At 59.7% G+C, this 16,383-nt stretch overlaps 4 protein-coding genes across 24 annotated transcripts in view; 1 reads left to right on the top strand and 3 right to left on the bottom strand.

Annotated features, from left to right (window-relative positions):
* Positions 1 to 41: 41 nt before the first annotated feature.
* Positions 42 to 1,777, bottom strand: LOC118911962 (60S ribosomal protein L36). 2 transcript variants are annotated; one of them, XM_057489779.1, is made up of 4 exons: positions 1,543 to 1,777; positions 1,201 to 1,295; positions 564 to 698; positions 42 to 167 (listed from the first exon to the last, which is right to left on the bottom strand). In XM_057489779.1, exons 1-4 carry the CDS (start codon positions 1,760 to 1,762, stop codon positions 78 to 80), a joined length of 540 nt encoding a protein of 179 aa, XP_057345762.1. In that variant the 5' UTR covers positions 1,763 to 1,777; the 3' UTR covers positions 42 to 77. The 2 variants fall into 2 exon arrangements, with proteins under 2 accessions (XP_057345762.1, XP_057345763.1); XM_057489780.1 differs by lacking the exon at positions 1,543 to 1,777 and adding an exon at positions 1,422 to 1,489.
* A 1,302-nt stretch (positions 1,778 to 3,079) lies between these two features.
* Positions 3,080 to 8,322, bottom strand: HSD11B1L (hydroxysteroid 11-beta dehydrogenase 1 like). 17 transcript variants are annotated; one of them, XM_057489765.1, is made up of 9 exons: positions 8,074 to 8,322; positions 7,819 to 7,868; positions 6,079 to 6,165; positions 5,867 to 5,997; positions 5,190 to 5,301; positions 4,755 to 4,918; positions 4,236 to 4,342; positions 3,938 to 4,103; positions 3,080 to 3,857 (listed from the first exon to the last, which is right to left on the bottom strand). In XM_057489765.1, the coding sequence occupies exons 3-9, from the start codon at positions 6,149 to 6,151 to the stop codon at positions 3,351 to 3,353; spliced, it is 1,260 nt and encodes a 419-aa protein (XP_057345748.1). In that variant the 5' UTR covers positions 6,152 to 6,165; positions 7,819 to 7,868; positions 8,074 to 8,322; the 3' UTR covers positions 3,080 to 3,350. The 17 variants fall into 17 exon arrangements, with proteins under 17 accessions (XP_057345748.1, XP_057345746.1, XP_057345747.1 ...); XM_057489763.1 differs by having other exon boundaries at positions 6,079 to 6,195; XM_057489764.1 differs by lacking the exon at positions 8,074 to 8,322 and adding an exon at positions 6,768 to 7,114 and having other exon boundaries at positions 7,819 to 8,053.
* Positions 8,323 to 8,456: 134 nt separating this feature from the next.
* MICOS13 (mitochondrial contact site and cristae organizing system subunit 13) lies at positions 8,457 to 10,289 on the top strand. Its single transcript, XM_036884677.2, has 4 exons — positions 8,457 to 8,607; positions 9,291 to 9,468; positions 9,667 to 9,718; positions 10,065 to 10,289. The coding sequence occupies exons 1-4, from the start codon at positions 8,579 to 8,581 to the stop codon at positions 10,160 to 10,162; spliced, it is 357 nt and encodes a 118-aa protein (XP_036740572.1). The 5' UTR covers positions 8,457 to 8,578; the 3' UTR covers positions 10,163 to 10,289.
* Positions 10,290 to 15,044: 4,755 nt separating this feature from the next.
* Positions 15,045 to 16,383, bottom strand: part of SAFB (scaffold attachment factor B) — a 29,986-nt gene continuing 28,647 nt past the window's right edge. For 2 of the 4 annotated variants that reach the window (XM_036884412.2, XM_036884430.2), the window contains 3 exons: positions 16,058 to 16,164; positions 15,640 to 15,706; positions 15,045 to 15,357 (listed from right to left, as the gene is read on the bottom strand). In XM_036884412.2, coding sequence (XP_036740307.2) covers positions 15,228 to 15,357; positions 15,640 to 15,706; positions 16,058 to 16,164 — 304 coding nt within the window. In that variant the 3' untranslated portion in view covers positions 15,045 to 15,227. The remainder of the gene's footprint in view (positions 15,358 to 15,639; positions 15,707 to 16,057; positions 16,165 to 16,383) is intronic. The other 2 variants (XM_036884421.2, XM_036884439.2) reach the window with 1 other exon arrangement.

The raw sequence follows: 16,383 nt of genomic DNA on the forward strand, positions 1-16,383 counted from the left end.
CAGGGGGCTCTGAGCAGATGGACCAGACAGAACACCCCAAGTTCCTGAAAAGGCTTTATTGCGTAGAGAGCGGGGATTCAGTCCTTCTTCGCTGCCGCTTTCCTCATGGCCGCCAGGACGCTGCTCAGCTCCTCTCTCTTCCTCTTGGCGCGGATGTGTGTCCCCACCTGCCAGGCGGGAAGGGACATCAGTCAGGGCCAGGAGCCCCACCCGCCCTTGGTGTGAAGCGCAGCCAGCCCCTCCGTTCAGAGAAGCCTCGGTCCTGGGTGGCGCATAAGCAGGCAGCAGCAGGGGTTCAGGGAAGGCGAGGTCGCCTGCCAAGGTGGAGCAAAGCCACTACACCACACAGGACCCTTGTCCCCATGCCTGGCTACAAGTGAAGCCACAGTTGAAGACTGATCACTAAGAAATTCCAAAATAACCCTCCCCACCTACAACAGGAAGAATGTGCCACAGCTGAGCAAGCACCCTGCGCGCCCCGGCCCCCCATAAACCTGCCCAGTCAGTCTCTGGGCTGCTCCGCCACCCTGAGTTTCGCTTTGTCTGGTAACAAGCCTACCTACCCTTTTCTTGATGAACTTGAGGGCCCGCTTGTCCTTGGAGACCTTGAGCAGCTCCATGGCGCGCCGCTCATACGGGGCAAAGCCGCACACCTCTCGGATCATGTCCCGCACAAACTTGGTGTGCTTGGTGAGGCGCTGGGGGGAGGGGAGGCAGTCAGGGTGGGGCGCCCCGAGACGAGACCCGGGTCAGGTCTGTGCAATGGCGGCACGAACTGCCCACCGCCCTCCGAGCTCAAACACGTCACGTCCCGCCTGGCCGTTCCCTGGGCCGGGAACCCCCTCCGACCGGGCACCACGGGGTCGGAGCTGCTTCACAGGCCGCAGCGAACTCACAGGGCCTCCGAGTCCCCTTTACATTGTACCGAACATCCAGCTCCCGTGCTGCGGGCAAATTTCTGCTCATGCTTCAAAACCCGCTCCCTCCGCCCCGAGCGCCCGGCGAGGCGTCGGCCGCACGCACTGCTCCGTCCCCCCGACGCCTCCTCTCCCGCTCCACCCCCAGGCTCCCGCAAGCCCTCGGAACGGGGCTGCTCCGCGGTGCTGACCTCCCCCAGGGGCCTTTCCCCGGCCTTGCCCTCCGCCCAGGCCTTCCCCCTCCCCGGAAGAGGCTCCCCGACCGCGCGCCCCCTGCACTCACCCCGCGGCGACGGCTGTGCCTCGGCTTGCTCACGTTCTTGGTCACCTTGTGGCCCTTGTTGAGGCCCACGGCCATGGGGTAGCGCAGAGCCATGGCTGCGGACAGGGAAGGGGAGAGGAGGTGGAGGTGAGTCGGGGCTCGGGAATCCCCGCCGCCCGGAACTCCGCGCCGCGTCTTCCCCGGGCCCGCTCGCTGCACCGAGGCACGCCGCTGAGCCGCACCGGGACTCCGGAGCCCGGATGGCGGCGGATACTACCCGCGGGAGGACCCCTCCAACCTGCCGCCCTCCAATGGCTGCCGAGGCGGAAGGGCCGGCACTCTTCGGAACCCTGGGATAGCTACCATCAATGGGAGGCGCGGGCCAGAGAGGCAGGGAGGCCGCGCGCTCCCCCTCGTGGCTGGAGGCGTCCCGCTCGCTCCCTCCCTCTGCCGGCTCCACCGGGCTCTTGGAGCATGCGCATTTATCCCAGAAGCCCGGCCTCGGGTGGCTTGGGGGGGCCGCTTGCTGCCTGCAGTCCCGCGCAGGCGGCGAGCTTCCTGACTGGAGCGGGGAGTTCGCCATCCAGTACCTGCATTTCTCCATTTATAGAATGAGGACAATAATGGTACCGTTACCCTCAAAATTAAAACTGTCAAGTTATTTAATCAGAAAAATGGGTTAATTCCGGCAGAACGGATTCCAGTTTGGGACACGCCATAGGCAAGTCTGGAGAAAAAAAGAAGAGGATCCCCTTTTTATAGAGCAAAGGGTTGAGCTGGGAGGGCTGTTTTAAGCCAAAAGTTCACTGGAGAAATTGGGAGTCCCACGTCTCATGGCTTCTCATTGGCTGAGCTGTGACGGTCTGGTGGGTAGTAAGGCAGCTAAAATAGAATGACTTGCAAGGTCTCTGTTTGTGGAGTCTGCAATTGACGGGGAGTGGTGGGAATGAGCCCCCTTGCTGGCCTCCCAACTCCACTTTTGCGAGGTTTCCCCTTCTTAATTTTCACAACGCCTATTCCAAAGTGTTTGAACAAGGTATAATGGTACGTGGCACAAAATAAACTTTCTCCGTAAGCAGAAGCATTGGTTTCATTCTGAGTCCGAGCACTGTACGAGGGCTGAGGAAGGCTGTCATATACTGCCCCCTAGTGGCGCTTGATATACTTCGATGTAATTTTAGGTGGTACATGGATGAGAGGCGTTGTTGGGACCAGAACTTTTTTCCCGGTTATCTGTCGATCCTACGTCTCCCCAGGATACAGTCTCAATTTAGGGCTGGTCCGTTTCGGCTTAGCCCTTCTAACACTTGTTAATCTGAGAGCTTTGGATAGCCAGCAGAAGCTAGCATTTTGTAACTTCTTTTTTTCATTATGCAGCCATTATCTTTACAGTTGCTTCTTCCTTGTGCAAGCAGCTCTGGTTTACCATTTTAGGGCTAGAAAGTGTCCACTTTCTATTAACTTACGTAAATATCAGTTAACTGCAGATATAGCCCATACTTTGCCTTCCACGGGTCCAGTCTGGTGTCAGAATCCCTGCTTCTGCCACTGACTTCTCCTCTAAGCATCAATTTTCTTATCTATCACATGGGGATGGTGCTAACACCAACTTCCGGTTGTAAAGATGCCATGAGATCATGAATGTCAGGTGCTTAGTTCCCGATGCACGTCACCATTATTCATGCACAAACCATGTACTTTGTGCTGCAAATAAGGCCTTTGGCCCACAGTCAGTACGCTTCCTTCTGCCCTGACTTTCTGACTGAGGTCTACCTCTCTCTCTGCCTCCATTTCTCCACCTGTAAATTGGGGCCGAGAGTTCTGGTCCCAGTACACACATCCCTCTCCACTCACCTGCCACCAGCAAATTGGAAGGACCAGGCAATTTGAACAATGGATGTGCAAGGGAGGAGGGATTTTTATTGTGAAACTGGAGGCTGGGTCCAGCCCAGAATACCTCCTTTCCCTCCTCCCGGTCCTCAGACCCCGCCATCACGGGAGCAGCTCTCGAAGCTCTCCCTTGCCTGGGACAAGGGCTGGGGGATGCTCTGAGGTTCAGTGGGTGGAAAGAACAAATCAGGGTCTTCGTGTTTCCAGGTGGAAGATGGAGAAGCTTCCCAGGGTGGCTCAGGGGTGTGTGACCTGTTTGATGTGGCCAGGCCTAGGGCAAGTCACACCACCTCTTCAAACCTCAGTTTTCTCATCTGGAAAATGGAAGCAGCAATCGTATCATCAAGGATGGCAGAGACTGACGTAATGCCGAGTCCCTGACAAGGTGCCTGACACACAGTCGCTCTCCCACACCCAGAGGTGTGATGGTTTCCACATGCTGGTAGTTTCTCTCGGCTTTCCTTTTCTGTCTCGTTGACTCGATCTTGGGCTATGACCACCTTCTCAGAGGTGTCTGGGTTTGTGTCCCGGCTCTCGGAGGGTTGGATGGAGGTCCCCTCTGGGAAGATGAGGGAGCACCACCCCCCGGAGCTCAGGCAGCAGCAGCGGCCGTGACGTTGAGCTCTTGGCGGATGAACCAGGCCCTTGAGTGTGGCAGCCACCCCCGGAGCAGGCAGAGCAGGTGGAGGCGCCGTGGGTAGAAGACTCCGGGGGCCCGAGTGGCACCACCACGAATCACGGCCAGGGCCGCCTTGGGCCCAGGGGCCTCCCTGGCCCTTGTGACACCCCTGGGGATGAGAAGACACGGTGGGGATTGTGGCTGGGGCTGGCGGCCCCCCACAGACCCTGCCCACGGCCTGGACCTCACCGGACTCCCTCGGCCGCTGAGGCGCGATCTCGAAGCCCCAGGACGCACACGGTGACGGCCACGTTCACGTCCTGTACGTCCAGCTCCCGCCGCAGAGAGATGAAGAAACCGTCCAGCGCGAACTTGGCTGCCGAGTAGGGGCTGGAAAACGACGCGGGCACGGGGCCTGCGGACGCAGGGGGGCGGCGGCTGAGCAGCCGCACGCTGCTCCCCTAATCCAGGAAGCCTTCCGGCCCCTCCAGGCTCCCGCTCATCCAGCCCTGTGGCCTCTCAGACTCCACAGCCCGTGTGCACGCACCGAGCAGCGAGAACACCACCACCAGGGAACCTTTGTTGTCCGTCAGGCTGGGCAGCGCTAACGAAGTCAGTTGCACGTAACTCAGGAAGTTCACCTAAAGGTGGTGACTGCAAGTCACCGGGCCAAGGAGGGAACCAAGCCCGGGAGGGGGAGGAGCCTAGTACCAGGATGGGCCGGGCACGGGCAGGGAGGGGCGAGGAGCGAGACCTGGGGTGGATTCCTGGATGGCAGGGCTCAGGGCTTAGCGTGTGGGTGGGTCCCAGGGGCCCCGCGGATAGAGGGTGGAGCTTAGAACCACAAGGGGCGGGGCCTGAGGGGCCGGACCCCAGGAGGGGATTGAGTCTGGGCCAGGCGGTCTGCAAGCGCCAGCCACGGGTGGAGCCAAGGTCTAAAGAGGGTGAAACCTAGAACATGGGAGGAGCGGGGCCTGGGGAGAGGAGGCAAGGGGCTCTAGCTCCCGCCCCAGATGGGCGGAGCCAGGGCCGAGAAGGCGGAGCCAGCCGCGGAGGGGGGGAGCACCTGCACGAGCCAGCGTGTAGCCTGGGCGCTGCGGGCCCGCGTGCCTGCAGGGGTGGCGCCGAGATGGTTCAGCACGAGGTAGTCCAGCCCTCCTGGCCCAGAGAGGCCGGTCAGCTGATAGGTAGTCCTGAGGCCCCGCCCGGGCGTGACTCCGCCCCCTTGAACTAGGAAGGTCCCTCCAGAGCATTAATCCACCGAGCTCTGCTCCAGGTGGCACCACCACTAAGATCAGAGCCCCCGCCCTACTCTGAGTCCAGCTAGGTTTCTCCCCAGATCGAGTTCCTCCACCTGGATGCAATGAGACTCCACCCTAGCCACGCCCCCGGGTCCCATGAATCTCCGCCCTCAGGCGCCCATACTACCACACCCCCAACCCAATCAGGTATTGCCGCTAGGCCTAGGCCAAGGTCCCGGACTCCAGGCCCCGCCCCTCACCCAGCTTGTCCAGCGCAAACTGCACCACGCGCCCGGGCACCTCCGGGGAGGCCATGTCCGCAGCGATGTAGAAGACCTTGGGAGCGCCCAGCTTCCGGCAGTTCCCTACCACCTGGGGGGGCCAGAGCTGCCCGTGGGCCCCTCCACCCAGCTGGCCCCCCTCCACCTGCCGGGCCCATCGGGGCCCCAGCCTGAAGCCCCGTCCCCTACTCTGAGCCTCTTGTTCCTTCAACATCAGTCCCAAGGCAAACTGGCAGCCAGCCCTTGGGTCAGAATAGGGGATGTTTTATTTACTCAGTCACCAAATAAATCTCGAGAGTTCTGGCTTCTCTTGTATTTGGGGGAGGTTTGTCCCAAGAGTTGTACATTTCATTGGAGTAACTATGGGCTGTTGCTGAGAAGTGCCCACCCACCCCTCCCGGCTATCCACACAGGCTTTGGTCACTAGCAACTCTCCCATTTATTGAGCAACGCTCCCTGCTTTACACTCACTGTCTTACTGCATCAAACCAACGCCCTAACCCATGAGAAGGTGCTTTTATTTTTCTGTTTTGCAAATAAGGAAACTAAGGCTCAGAGAGGTTAAGTGACTTGACTAAGGTCACAGAGGAATCCTGGATCTTTGCAGGGATTCAAATCTAGGCACACCCCATTAAACTGGAAATGGGGTGTCTCACCTTCTGCAGGAGGGCCTCGGTGTGGGCAGTGAGCACCAGGTGGGAGCCCAGGCGTGCGTAGTGATATGCCAGCTCCTCCCCAACACCAGCACTGGCCCCGGTCAGCAGCACGCGGGCTCCCTGGAGGCTAGCTGGCAGCGAGCAGGGGTGGTTAGGCTGGGGGTGCACAGGACAGCCAACCCCAATCCTCCTCCCTACTCCCAGGCCCTTACCTGGGTCGAAGTTGTCATTCCAATAAAAGGCAAAGAGGAGGGCTCCCAGCCCCGTGAGGAGTAGCACCTTCATGGCCCTGTCGGGGTCTGCAGTGGGAGAGAGGGGCCGGCACAGGCCTGGCCCACAGCCACACGTGTTTCCCCAGCTGTGCCTTTGCTTGATGAAGATGCTCCTGGCTCTGGCCCTGTCACAGCCACCACCCGGTCCAGGTCTCTCCCCTCTTCGGGGCTTCCTCCTTCCACGAGGCAGCCCAATCACATTTTGCTTGCCCCTGCTGAAAATCCCCCCTGCCCCATTTCATTTAGGACAAAAGCCATACCCAATGATGGTCAAAAGGCCCTGCGTCTCCCAGCTCTGCTTTTGGGCTCATGAACCAGCCGGTCACCACCATGCCTCAGGGCCTTTGCATTGGCCGTTCCCTCAGCCCAGAATGCTCTTCCCAAGTATAATCCAGTGGCTTGCTCTCACTTCTTTCGAGTCTTAGCACAGAAATGACCTCCTCCTAGGGCGCTTCCCTGGCCTCCTTTCATAAAGCACCTCCTGGCCCCTCTCTCTCCCTTACCCGCAGAACTTACATCTCCTCAGCACTCACCATCACCTGAAATCCCCTTAATGATCTGTTACACAGTCACTGATCCTCTCTCCCCGTAGACTGTCAGCCCCACGAGGGCAAGAAGGAAATGGAAACCTGCTTCTGTTTTGTCCACTGTTGGGTCCTCAGTGTCAAACTGGGCCAGACACACAGGAGGTGCTCCACAGATACTAGTTTGACAACACAGTGATGTGAGGAACGTGGGAGGTGAGAGCAGGTGGACTGCCCGGGAGCCGACTCTGTCTGGAGACCCCCAGGGGGTCGGTGGGAGACACAGGAGCCCGTGTCATCGGGGTTAAGATGTGACTTCAGCTGTGGGAGAGGATTTGCTTGTTCCAGGAAGAGGTGAAAACGAGAAACAGGCTGGCTGCTTGCGTTTCGGGGGTTGTGGGCCTCCTTTGACAAGGGCACAGGTCCATCAATCACGTCTTAGGGTTTTTATCCTCAGTGAGACAGAGAGGAGAGGGAGCCTTCTAGAACCCGAGGCTGAGAGGGGGCAGTGTTGGGGAGGCCCCAGATCCCCAGGTTCTAGATCTAGCCCTCCTTCTTTGGACCCCACCGCTAAGTTCCGGCTGCCTCTTCCCTGGCTCCTCATCTTCACACTCCCTCCCTCCCACCCTTTCTTCTCAAAGTTATCTTTGTTAAAAGCAATGTGGCGCACCTCATTCTGCTCCAAACTTCCCAGGACTCCCAATGGAGAAAAAGCTTCTCACCTCCGCCCACAAGGCTCAGCACCTTCCACACCCCTGCCCACCTGTCTATCCTCATCGTCCACCCTCCTGCCTGTGAATCCTTCAGTTCCCATAAAACTGAGCCGTTGGCCCCTTCCCAGTCATGCCAGCCATCCCTGCGGCAGGGAACAAGCTCCCGCCTCTCCCCACATCCAGGGAAAGCCGGTGAGGCCCCTCAGCTGAACTCTATTCCCCACCTTCGTCCAGACCACAGCAGTCTCGCAGGGGAAGACGGGGATGGATGGATAGGTGGGTGATTGGATGGATGGATGGATGAAGCAGTCGGCTGCAGTGCTGGAGCCACGGGTGCAACCAGATGCTCACAGAACCCACTGGCGCCCTGAACTCGCCAGGCCTGGTTCTCTTCTGGACAAGGGGGCGTGCGGCCCGCTGCACGTTCCCAACCTCGCACTCACCCACTCAGGCTTCAGCTTCTCCTGCCCTCCAGCGCAGTTGGGGTCGCGGCCTAAGAGACACGGGCTCGTCCCCCGGCCACCTTTAGTGGCTGCGTCTGGCCTGGTCCCCCGACCGCGCCCCCTCCCATAGGGCCCCTGTCACGTGACTCCGAGTCCCCCCCCCTCCTGAGGGGAGGGACCAGGCGATCAGGCGTTGCCAGGCAACGGCCTCCCGCCCGTCTCGGCTTCTCCCAGCTGCGGCCTTGGCCCAGCCACCTGCACGCAAGCTCCGCCCCGACTCGATCACGTGACTTAGGGTTGCCTCTGTCGCACAGTTTCGACCTCGCGTTGTTTTGACAACCATTTCTAGGCCCCGTCTTCTTAGGCCCGGGCCTTTAGTCCCTCGCGCGGGCGAGCGTGAATCTCCCGGGCTCCGATCTTATTGGGTTATTCTCAGGCCTCACTCCAGACCCCTTGACTCCTCTTTCCACTCACTACCCCCGGACCGTGAGGCAGGACTACATTTCCCAGGAGTCCTGGTGGCTATATTATATTTCCCATGTTGCTTTGCGGCAAGCCGGGCCCTGAAGAGTGCACTTCCCCGTCCTTTCGCTGTGGGCTTGCAATCCTACTCAGGCATATCTCAGCGGCCACAAGACTCTGACTCCCAGAGACCTTTGCGGCTAACCCGCGAGACTACGCTTCCCAGAGGCCTTTTGCGGCGCCGCAACCGGAAGCGCGGCGGCGAGTCGAGTGTCCTTGCGCGCGGAGCCGAGCGACCATGGTACCCCGAGTGTGGTCGCTGATGAGGTGCGTGGGGCCTCCGGGCGGGCCTCGAGCCACTGGAAAAATCCCCTCCTTTGGACACCCCCACTTCCGGTTTGCCCTGGACCAGTTCTTTAGATTCCCGTAATGTCCGGTCCCCCATGGCCCAGATGAGGAAATTGAGGCTCAGGCGGCGCGGGTCTTGCCGAGGTCTCCCGTCTTTTCGTAGCGAGCCCCTGCCTCCCGACTTTAAGTAGCCAAAACTCCTCCGCGCCTCAGCTGGCCTCCTCCTTAGAGTGGGAATGCCACACACGTTTACCTGGAGATTAATGCGCGGCAGTGTCCTGTGACAGGAAGCGACAGGGGACACTTGGAAACCCCTTGTGGGTTGTTTCCCCACAGGGCTGGAAGGCAGAAGGTTAGGGGTCTGGAGTTTTCACTGTTACCTGTTTTTTGCGGAACTACCGGTGACCCAGTGTCCCTCTGCGAGCCCAAGTCTATCAGTTCGGTTTGCACTCTGTAAATTAAGCGCTGTGCCTGGTAGGGAGTCGGGCACGCCTCTGGGCCCCCTCGGTGCCCTGTGCGTCACGTAGCTGCCTGGCTTCAGGTGTGTGAGTCGTGGGCGGGTCCCCGGTGGGGGTGTGTCTAACTCCTTTCCGCGAGGGCCTGGACCCCCGGGATGGCCCGCGGTGCCCGCTGAGCTGCTGTGGTTCCTTCCCTGCTCCCAGGTTCCTCATCAAGGGCAGTGTGGCTGGGGGCGCCGTCTACCTGGTGTACGACCAGGATCTGCTGGGGCCCAGCGACAAGAGCCAGGCGACCCTCCAGAAGGCAGAGGAGGTGTTCCCCCCCGCCATTTACCAGTTCAGCCAGTATGTGTGTGAGAAGACAGGCCTGAAGATACCCCAGGTACCTCGGGCTGGGAGCGAGGCTAAGGCTTGGCAAAAGGGCCATGTCAGCTCTGGGTGGCCCTCCGCCCCTCGCCCCTCCAGCCCTGCTTGGTGCCCGCTGCCCGGAGGCATGTGCTGCTCTCCCTGCCCCCAAGAGGCGGGCTGGGGCTGCCGGGCCCTTCCGTCTTCACCAGGCCCTTCTCCCCTCTCTTCCCAGCTGCCAGCCTTCCCAAAGGTTAACTTCCCCATCCGAGAGTCCTGGAATTCAGGTAGGCCCCGGTCCCTCTGCTTGGGGGTGGGCCACAGGTACCCTAGGCTAGCCCCCCCACCCCTGGTTTCTGGCCAGGCCTTTCCTTCGCCCTCCGGGAACCTAATCAAGGAAAAGGGGTGGAGATTCCTTGAGGTGGGAGCGAGATGGAGCCTCCTCGGAAGACTGAGCACATCAGAGCTCTGTGTGTGTCTGACAAGGCGAGGCCCTGCTCCTTCTCTGCCTCAGTTTCCCTGTGTAGAATTGATGGGGCTGGAGGTGGCGCTTCTCAAAGCCTCGCCTGAGCTAGGGTTTCTGGGCGCCAGACTACAGCTGTGGCTGAGGGCTGCGGGCCTCCCTCCCCACAGGCATCACCACCGTGATGTTGGCTCTGTCGGTGGCCCCCACCAAGGCCCGCGAGTACTCCAGAGAAGGCTGGGAGTACCTCAAGGGGCTAACCAAGTAGCCTGTCAGAGGAGACCGCCTGCTGCCGTCGGGGGCAGGGGCACCGCAACTCAGAGACTCCAGACAGGGACCCCATTCCGAGGGCAGCTCCCGGCCTTGCCGGCCCAATAAAGGACTTTGGAAATGTTCCCGACCCCTGCCTGTGCTTGCCCTGGGGGGATGGGGTGGCCCAGCTGGTGCCCAGAGCACAGAGGCCTGGGCTTTTAGCTCTTGGCTGCTCAGCATTGGACCTCGAGCACAGTTCGTGGCTCACCCCTCTGCCATCTTTTCTGGGCCCTCCAGCTGGGATGGGGAGTGGGAGCAGAGAGCTGGCACGGTGCTCCATTGACAGTGCTCAGGGCCCTGCAAAGGGTCTGGGAGTCTCAGTTCCAGGAGGGCTGAGCCCAGGGTAGGGTAGTCGGGGAGTGGGGAACCTGAGGAGTGGCAAATGGTCTGTCCTTCGCCATGTGCAGGGCCAGGAATCTTACAGCTGCTCTCTCCATCCTGTTTGGCTCACTGATCACCTGGGTCTGGCCCAGTCCCTGCCTGGTATCCCCCCGATTCCTCCTGACACCCCGGGGTCTCCTGGAGAGCACACATTGCCATGCAGGGGGTCTCCCCAGCCCACAAGGGCCCTGCTCCCCTGGGAAGCCTTCCTGACCTCCCCCATGCTGGGTCAGCTGCCTGGTGACCTGAATGTCCCCCTGCCACCCCCTCTGGTCTGGGGCTCCAGGAGAGAACCCTCAGGATGCCCCCTGGGACGCCCCCACCAAGGTGGCCATGGAAGGAAACCTGCGCCCAGACAGGGTAGGGGACAGGCTTGGGGTGAGAGCTGGGGCCTGGCTCAGGATGCTTCTCCACGAGCAGGCAGCAGGCCTGGCAGGGGTGCGCTGAGGTGGCATGGGACAGTTTCTTCCTACATATAAGGGAAGCAGAGGCCAGAGGCGTATCCAGGTTTCTCCTGGGAGGAACCAGTGATGTCCGTGCAGCCGCCCCCAGGCAAGGGAGGGTGTGGCTAGCGGCAGCCTGGCCCCAGGAACGCAGGGGGGCAGAGCCCAGGAGTGAGCTGTGCCGCTGCCCACCAGGAGCAGCCCAAGGGGGAGGCGGTGGAAGGTGGCCTCCCATGCACAGTGTGGCACCTGGAGGCCGCCTGGCACCCTGTGCCCAACCTCTGTGGCTGGGCCTCAGTGGGGGCAGGATGGGTGCGGCTGGGCAGCGTCCCTGACCCCTCAGGGCTGCCTAGGGAAACCGGCCCAGGTTCAGGGCAAGCTTCCCCCCACCCCACCTGACTGTGTCTACCGAGCCCTTCCAGCAGGCCCGGTGGATCGTGGCCCATTTTACAGATGGGGAGACACACTGCCAGGTTCAAAGCCCTCTGTGTGCTGGGAGCCCAGGGAGTTAGCATAATCCCTCCCCGGGGTGCAGGATTTAGAATCGTCTCACCCCCGTGGACCCAGGTCCAGGCCTTCCAATACAGGAGGGGTTCGTGCTCAGGGCGCAGGAAGCTGCAGCGGCGTGTCCCACAGGTCCCTGAGACCTCACGACCGTGCTATTACCATTTTACAGAGTGGGGGAGACCTGCTAGGGCCACCCCACCACGCTCTCGAACAACTGTGAAGGGCCCCAAGTGTGAAGCCCCAGCAAAGCACACAGGAAGGGAAACCAGCCCGCAGGCTCGGTGGGAGCCGCCCTGGGGATGCGTTCGGCACTCCCGGCCCACCTCCCCGTCCAGGTGGCCGTGTCCTGCGTCTCCATGAACTTGGCGATGGAGTTACTCCCCCGGGTCTCGGGTCTGCCCGTGTCCCCCAACCCACAGGTGTAGAGCTGCTCACAGGAGTGACTGCAGGCCCTGCAGGCTGTGGCTGAGATGAGGTGGGAGACTGACATGGGGGCTCCAGAGGGGCAGGGGTGTACTGAGTGGGCTGGAGGGGGTGGGGAAGTGCCTGGTCACACCCACGGCCACTCACAGGAGCTGCAGCCTGTTTCACGGATGAGGAAACTGAGGCTGAGATGGATGCTCCCATTAGGCACCAGGCAAGGCAGGGCTGGGGTCAGGAGCAGCCGTGAGGTGGCAGAGTGCACATGGACTCCCGGCACGGCTCCTGGGAGCTGTGGGTCTCGGCGGCTCTGCAGAGGCTGGAGCCCCGGCCCCATGCCTGCCTGGCACTCCCCAAGCCCTATGCTTTTGCTCAGCTCATCGCTGCTCTTTTGGGTGGCTTGGCCAGAGGAGGAGGAGGAGGAAGGAGAAACGGGAGAAGGAAGGGGAAATGGAAGAGTGTGTGTCGGGGCGTTGGCAGGTCCCCTGAAACTGAACCCGAGAGCTGGTATCCACAGTCACTACCCTCAGCCTGGGCCCAGGGTCAGCTGGCTGCTTTCTATGTCCACATGGACCCAGCCGCCAGCCTGGAGACTGGAACACCCGTTGACCCCGCTAATGGCTCATCTGCTTGGACTCACCACGTGCCAAGCCCAGCTCCCCGGTCTTCCTGGCTGCCCTGTCCAATCTGCTTCCCCAAGTCCACGTCTGATCTCACTCCCCTGCTCAAACACCGGTGGCTCCCTCTTCCCAAGCCGGGACCCCTCAGAGGGACCCTCCCAGACATGCTTGATGGCCGTCAGTTCTGGAACACAGCTGGTGTCCACCCCCAGCCTGAGCCACAACTCACGTGCCCCTCACCAGGCCATCCTTCCTCCTGACTTCTGCCTACCCTGCCCACAGCTGCGCCCAGACGGCCCCCCACCTGCCCTCCTCCTCACCCCCGCCCCCCCCCCCGGAAAGCCTCCGATGTCCCCCTCCCACTGGGCCGCCTGGCGCCCTCCACCCCAGGGCGGGGCCTCCCACGGAGCAGTCTGTCAGGGCAGCCTGGGGCACTGCAGGTGTTGAGCAGCAGTCCTGCCGCCACCCCCAAATGCCAAAAGCACCCTGCTGCCCAGTCATGACAACCACAAATGTCTCCAGACATTGCCACCTATTTTCTGGGGAATCATCCTGGTTGAGAACCACTGCTTTGGAGGTGGTATTAGTTTTTTGGTTGCTGCAGCAGACGAGCACAGACTCAGTGGCTCAACACAAGCTGATGCCCTGCCAGTCCTGGTTCCTCCTGGGCTTAAGTGGAGGTGCGGGTGCTGCTGGTTCCTGCTGGAGCTTCCAGGACATCCGTTTCCCGACCTTCTCCAGCTTGGAGGCCACTTGGCCTGTGGGCCTGTCTTCCCGACACTGGTGGTGACAGTACGCTCACCTGGGTGTCCCCAGGTCAGCTCCCATCTTAAGGTCCTTAACTGAATCCCTCATGAGGTTTGCCTATGCACTGGTTCCAGGGCTAGGACACGGCTCATCTCTGGCCCCCTCTGGAGACAGGGGTCTAATTGGCCTGGTCACGTGTCTGTCTTCCCCCAGCTGCGGGCCCTGGGGGCACAGGCCCAGGGTGCCTTGGTCGCTAGCACATTCCCCACCCCTGGCTTAATGTGTAAGAAATGGAACCCAGAGAGGGGAAGTGACCGGCTCATTTCCACAGAACCAAGGCCCCAAAGCCAGTCCACACAGACCCGGGACCCCCGGAGGGACAGTGTGGAGCTGACCTGGGGGGCGTTTCTGTCCACGTGCACGCCTGGGTCACACAATGCTGACTCACCCTAGTGGGATGCAATTCCACCTCTGAAGTCACCCCTCAGACAGCAAACAGATGGTGGGGCTGGGGCTGGGGAGTGTGTTTTTCATGGGGACAAGTTCTGGAGATGGTGGGGGTTGTATGACATTGTGAATGTGCTCAATGCCACTGAATGGTGCACTTAAAAATGGTACATTGGACAACAAATGCTGGCGAGGAGGCTGAGAAAGGGGAACCCTCCTACACGGCTGGTGGGAATGTAAATTAGTTTAACCATTGTGGAAAGCAGTGTGGAGGTTGCTCAAAAAACTAAAAAGAGAAATACCGTTTGACCCAGGAATCCCACTCCTTGGAATTTACCCAAAGACTACAACTTCTCAGATTCAAAAAGACACATGCACCCCTATGTTTATCGCAGTACTTTTTACAACAGCCAAGATATGGAAGCAACTTAAGAGCCCGTCAGTAGATGACTGGCTAAAGAAGATGTGGTGCATATACACAATGGAATATTATTCAGCCATAAGAAGAAAACAAATCCTACCATTTGCAACAACATGGATGGAGCTAGAGGGTATTATGCTCAGTGAAATAAGCCAGGCAGAGAAAGACAAGTATCAAATGATTTCACTCATCTGTGGAGTTTAACAAGAAAGCAAAACTGAAGGAATGAAACAGCAGCAGAATCACAGAACCCAAGAATGGACTAAGAGTTACCAAAGGGAAAGGGACTGGGGAGGGTGGGTGGGAAGGGAGGGATAAGGATTAAGGGGCATTATGATTAGCACACATAATATGGGGGGGCATGGGGAGGGCGGTATAGCACAGAGAAGTAGTGACTCTTTGCTGATGGACAGTGACGGTAATGGGTATGTGGTAGGGACTTGATAATGGGGGGAATGCAGTAACTGCAATGTTGCTCATGTGAAATCTGAGCATAAGATTGTATATCAATGATACATACATACATACATTTAAAAAAAATGGTACACTGGATGTTATGTATATTAAAAAGAAAAACCCAGCGTGCTCAGCAAGGGCTGAGAGCCCCAGACATGTAGACGACACCTGAGGTACCTCTCGGGCCCCAGAGGAGAGACAAGACAGCCTCCATTCAAGAGCCCGATGGGTTCAGGCAGGCTGGGGGTGTCACTGCTGGCAAGTGACCCTGGAAGCCCCAGCTGTCCCGTAACGGTCACCTCCCTTTCTGTCCTTCACCGAGAGAAGAGCCATGGCTCAGCAATGCTGAGTATGATTTTCACTTAAAGAGGCAGAATTAAAAAGAGACGCTTTAAATAAAGGATATGTAACAGAAACACATTTATTACAAAAAAAAAAAAAAAAAACCAAAAACAAATTCACATTGTATTGAGCTACAATATGGCAGCAGATAAAAAAAAATTATTGTACACAGTTTAAGATAACTCCTAACAAAACATACTCTGGTTGCCACGTGCCGTTACACAGGACTGCAAGCTCTCAGTAGCGGCGACTGAAGCGGGCATTGCTGGGCCGGCTCCCGCGGGTCTGTCCTCCAAATCCACCCTGCAGGCCGCCGCGGGGGATCACATGGCCCCTTGAGGCCCCTCCTGGGGCGAAGCTGCCCCGCCTGCAACAAAGGCAGAGCCTGGTGTCTGTGGGCAGCCCCCCCACCGCCTCAGCCCAGAGGCCAGGCGTGCTGAGCTCGCCTGGCCGCGGGCCCTGCTCTTCAGGCAGCACAGGAGACTCGCGCTGCCTTAGGAGCGGCGACTCCACTGAGCACACAGCACATCACGGGAGGCGGTGTTAGCTGGGAGATGACTGTTTCTAAACCTCCACCGACACCAACCAACAGGCAAAGAGGAGACTGGTGAAGATGGAGAAGGGCAGCGGCACGGGCAGAAGGCCTTACCCTGACATCCCTCCCCGGCTCATCATGTGGCCTGGCCCAGAGTGACCAGACATACTCCTTTCACCACCTAGGAAACAAGAGACACTTTCATACAGAGCCTCTCGGCACAGCATGGAGCTCCAAGGACACCAGTGCCGCCCAGGCCACTCCAGCTCCGTGAGCCACCCAGTCAGCCCAGAACGGCAGGCTGACACCCACCCGCCACCCTCCCCTGGTCCCCGTGGTGAGGAGGCAGGAACCGCCCGGGCACCCTGCCTGCTCCTGACCTCACCCACCCACCCAGCCGGCCCCGAGGAGGGGCGAGCAGACAGGATGCTCCCGCCCGCGAGAGGCAGGGAGCCCAGTCCAGCAGGCATGGCCTGAATGTTCCTCGTGCTCCTCCACACAGACGCGCCTGCAGACACCAGCCAGTCCTCACCTTGCCATCTCTTGTGGTCCCTGTCTATCATGCCTCCGTCGCCAGCGCCCTGCCACGCACGATCATCCTCTATTCTTCGGCCATGGTCCCCCCAGTCACGTCTGCCCCTTGGAAAAAGATATCTCTGATTTGGATTGCCCCCAATCTCTGCCGTTCAGAACACCAACACTGGGGGGGCTCTGGAAGGTGGGTGCATTCTGCGTTCTCAGTCCCTAGCCGTCCGGGCCTGCAGTCTGACACTGCTCAGAGAACTAGGACGGGGCCCAAACCATAGTGGGCACACTGGGCCCTGTGGCTGCACACATCTCATCCCTGAGACGGGAGAG

Source organism: Manis pentadactyla, chromosome 12 (assembly GCF_030020395.1).
Source record: "Manis pentadactyla isolate mManPen7 chromosome 12, mManPen7.hap1, whole genome shotgun sequence".
Lineage (NCBI taxonomy): Eukaryota > Metazoa > Chordata > Mammalia > Pholidota > Manidae > Manis > Manis pentadactyla.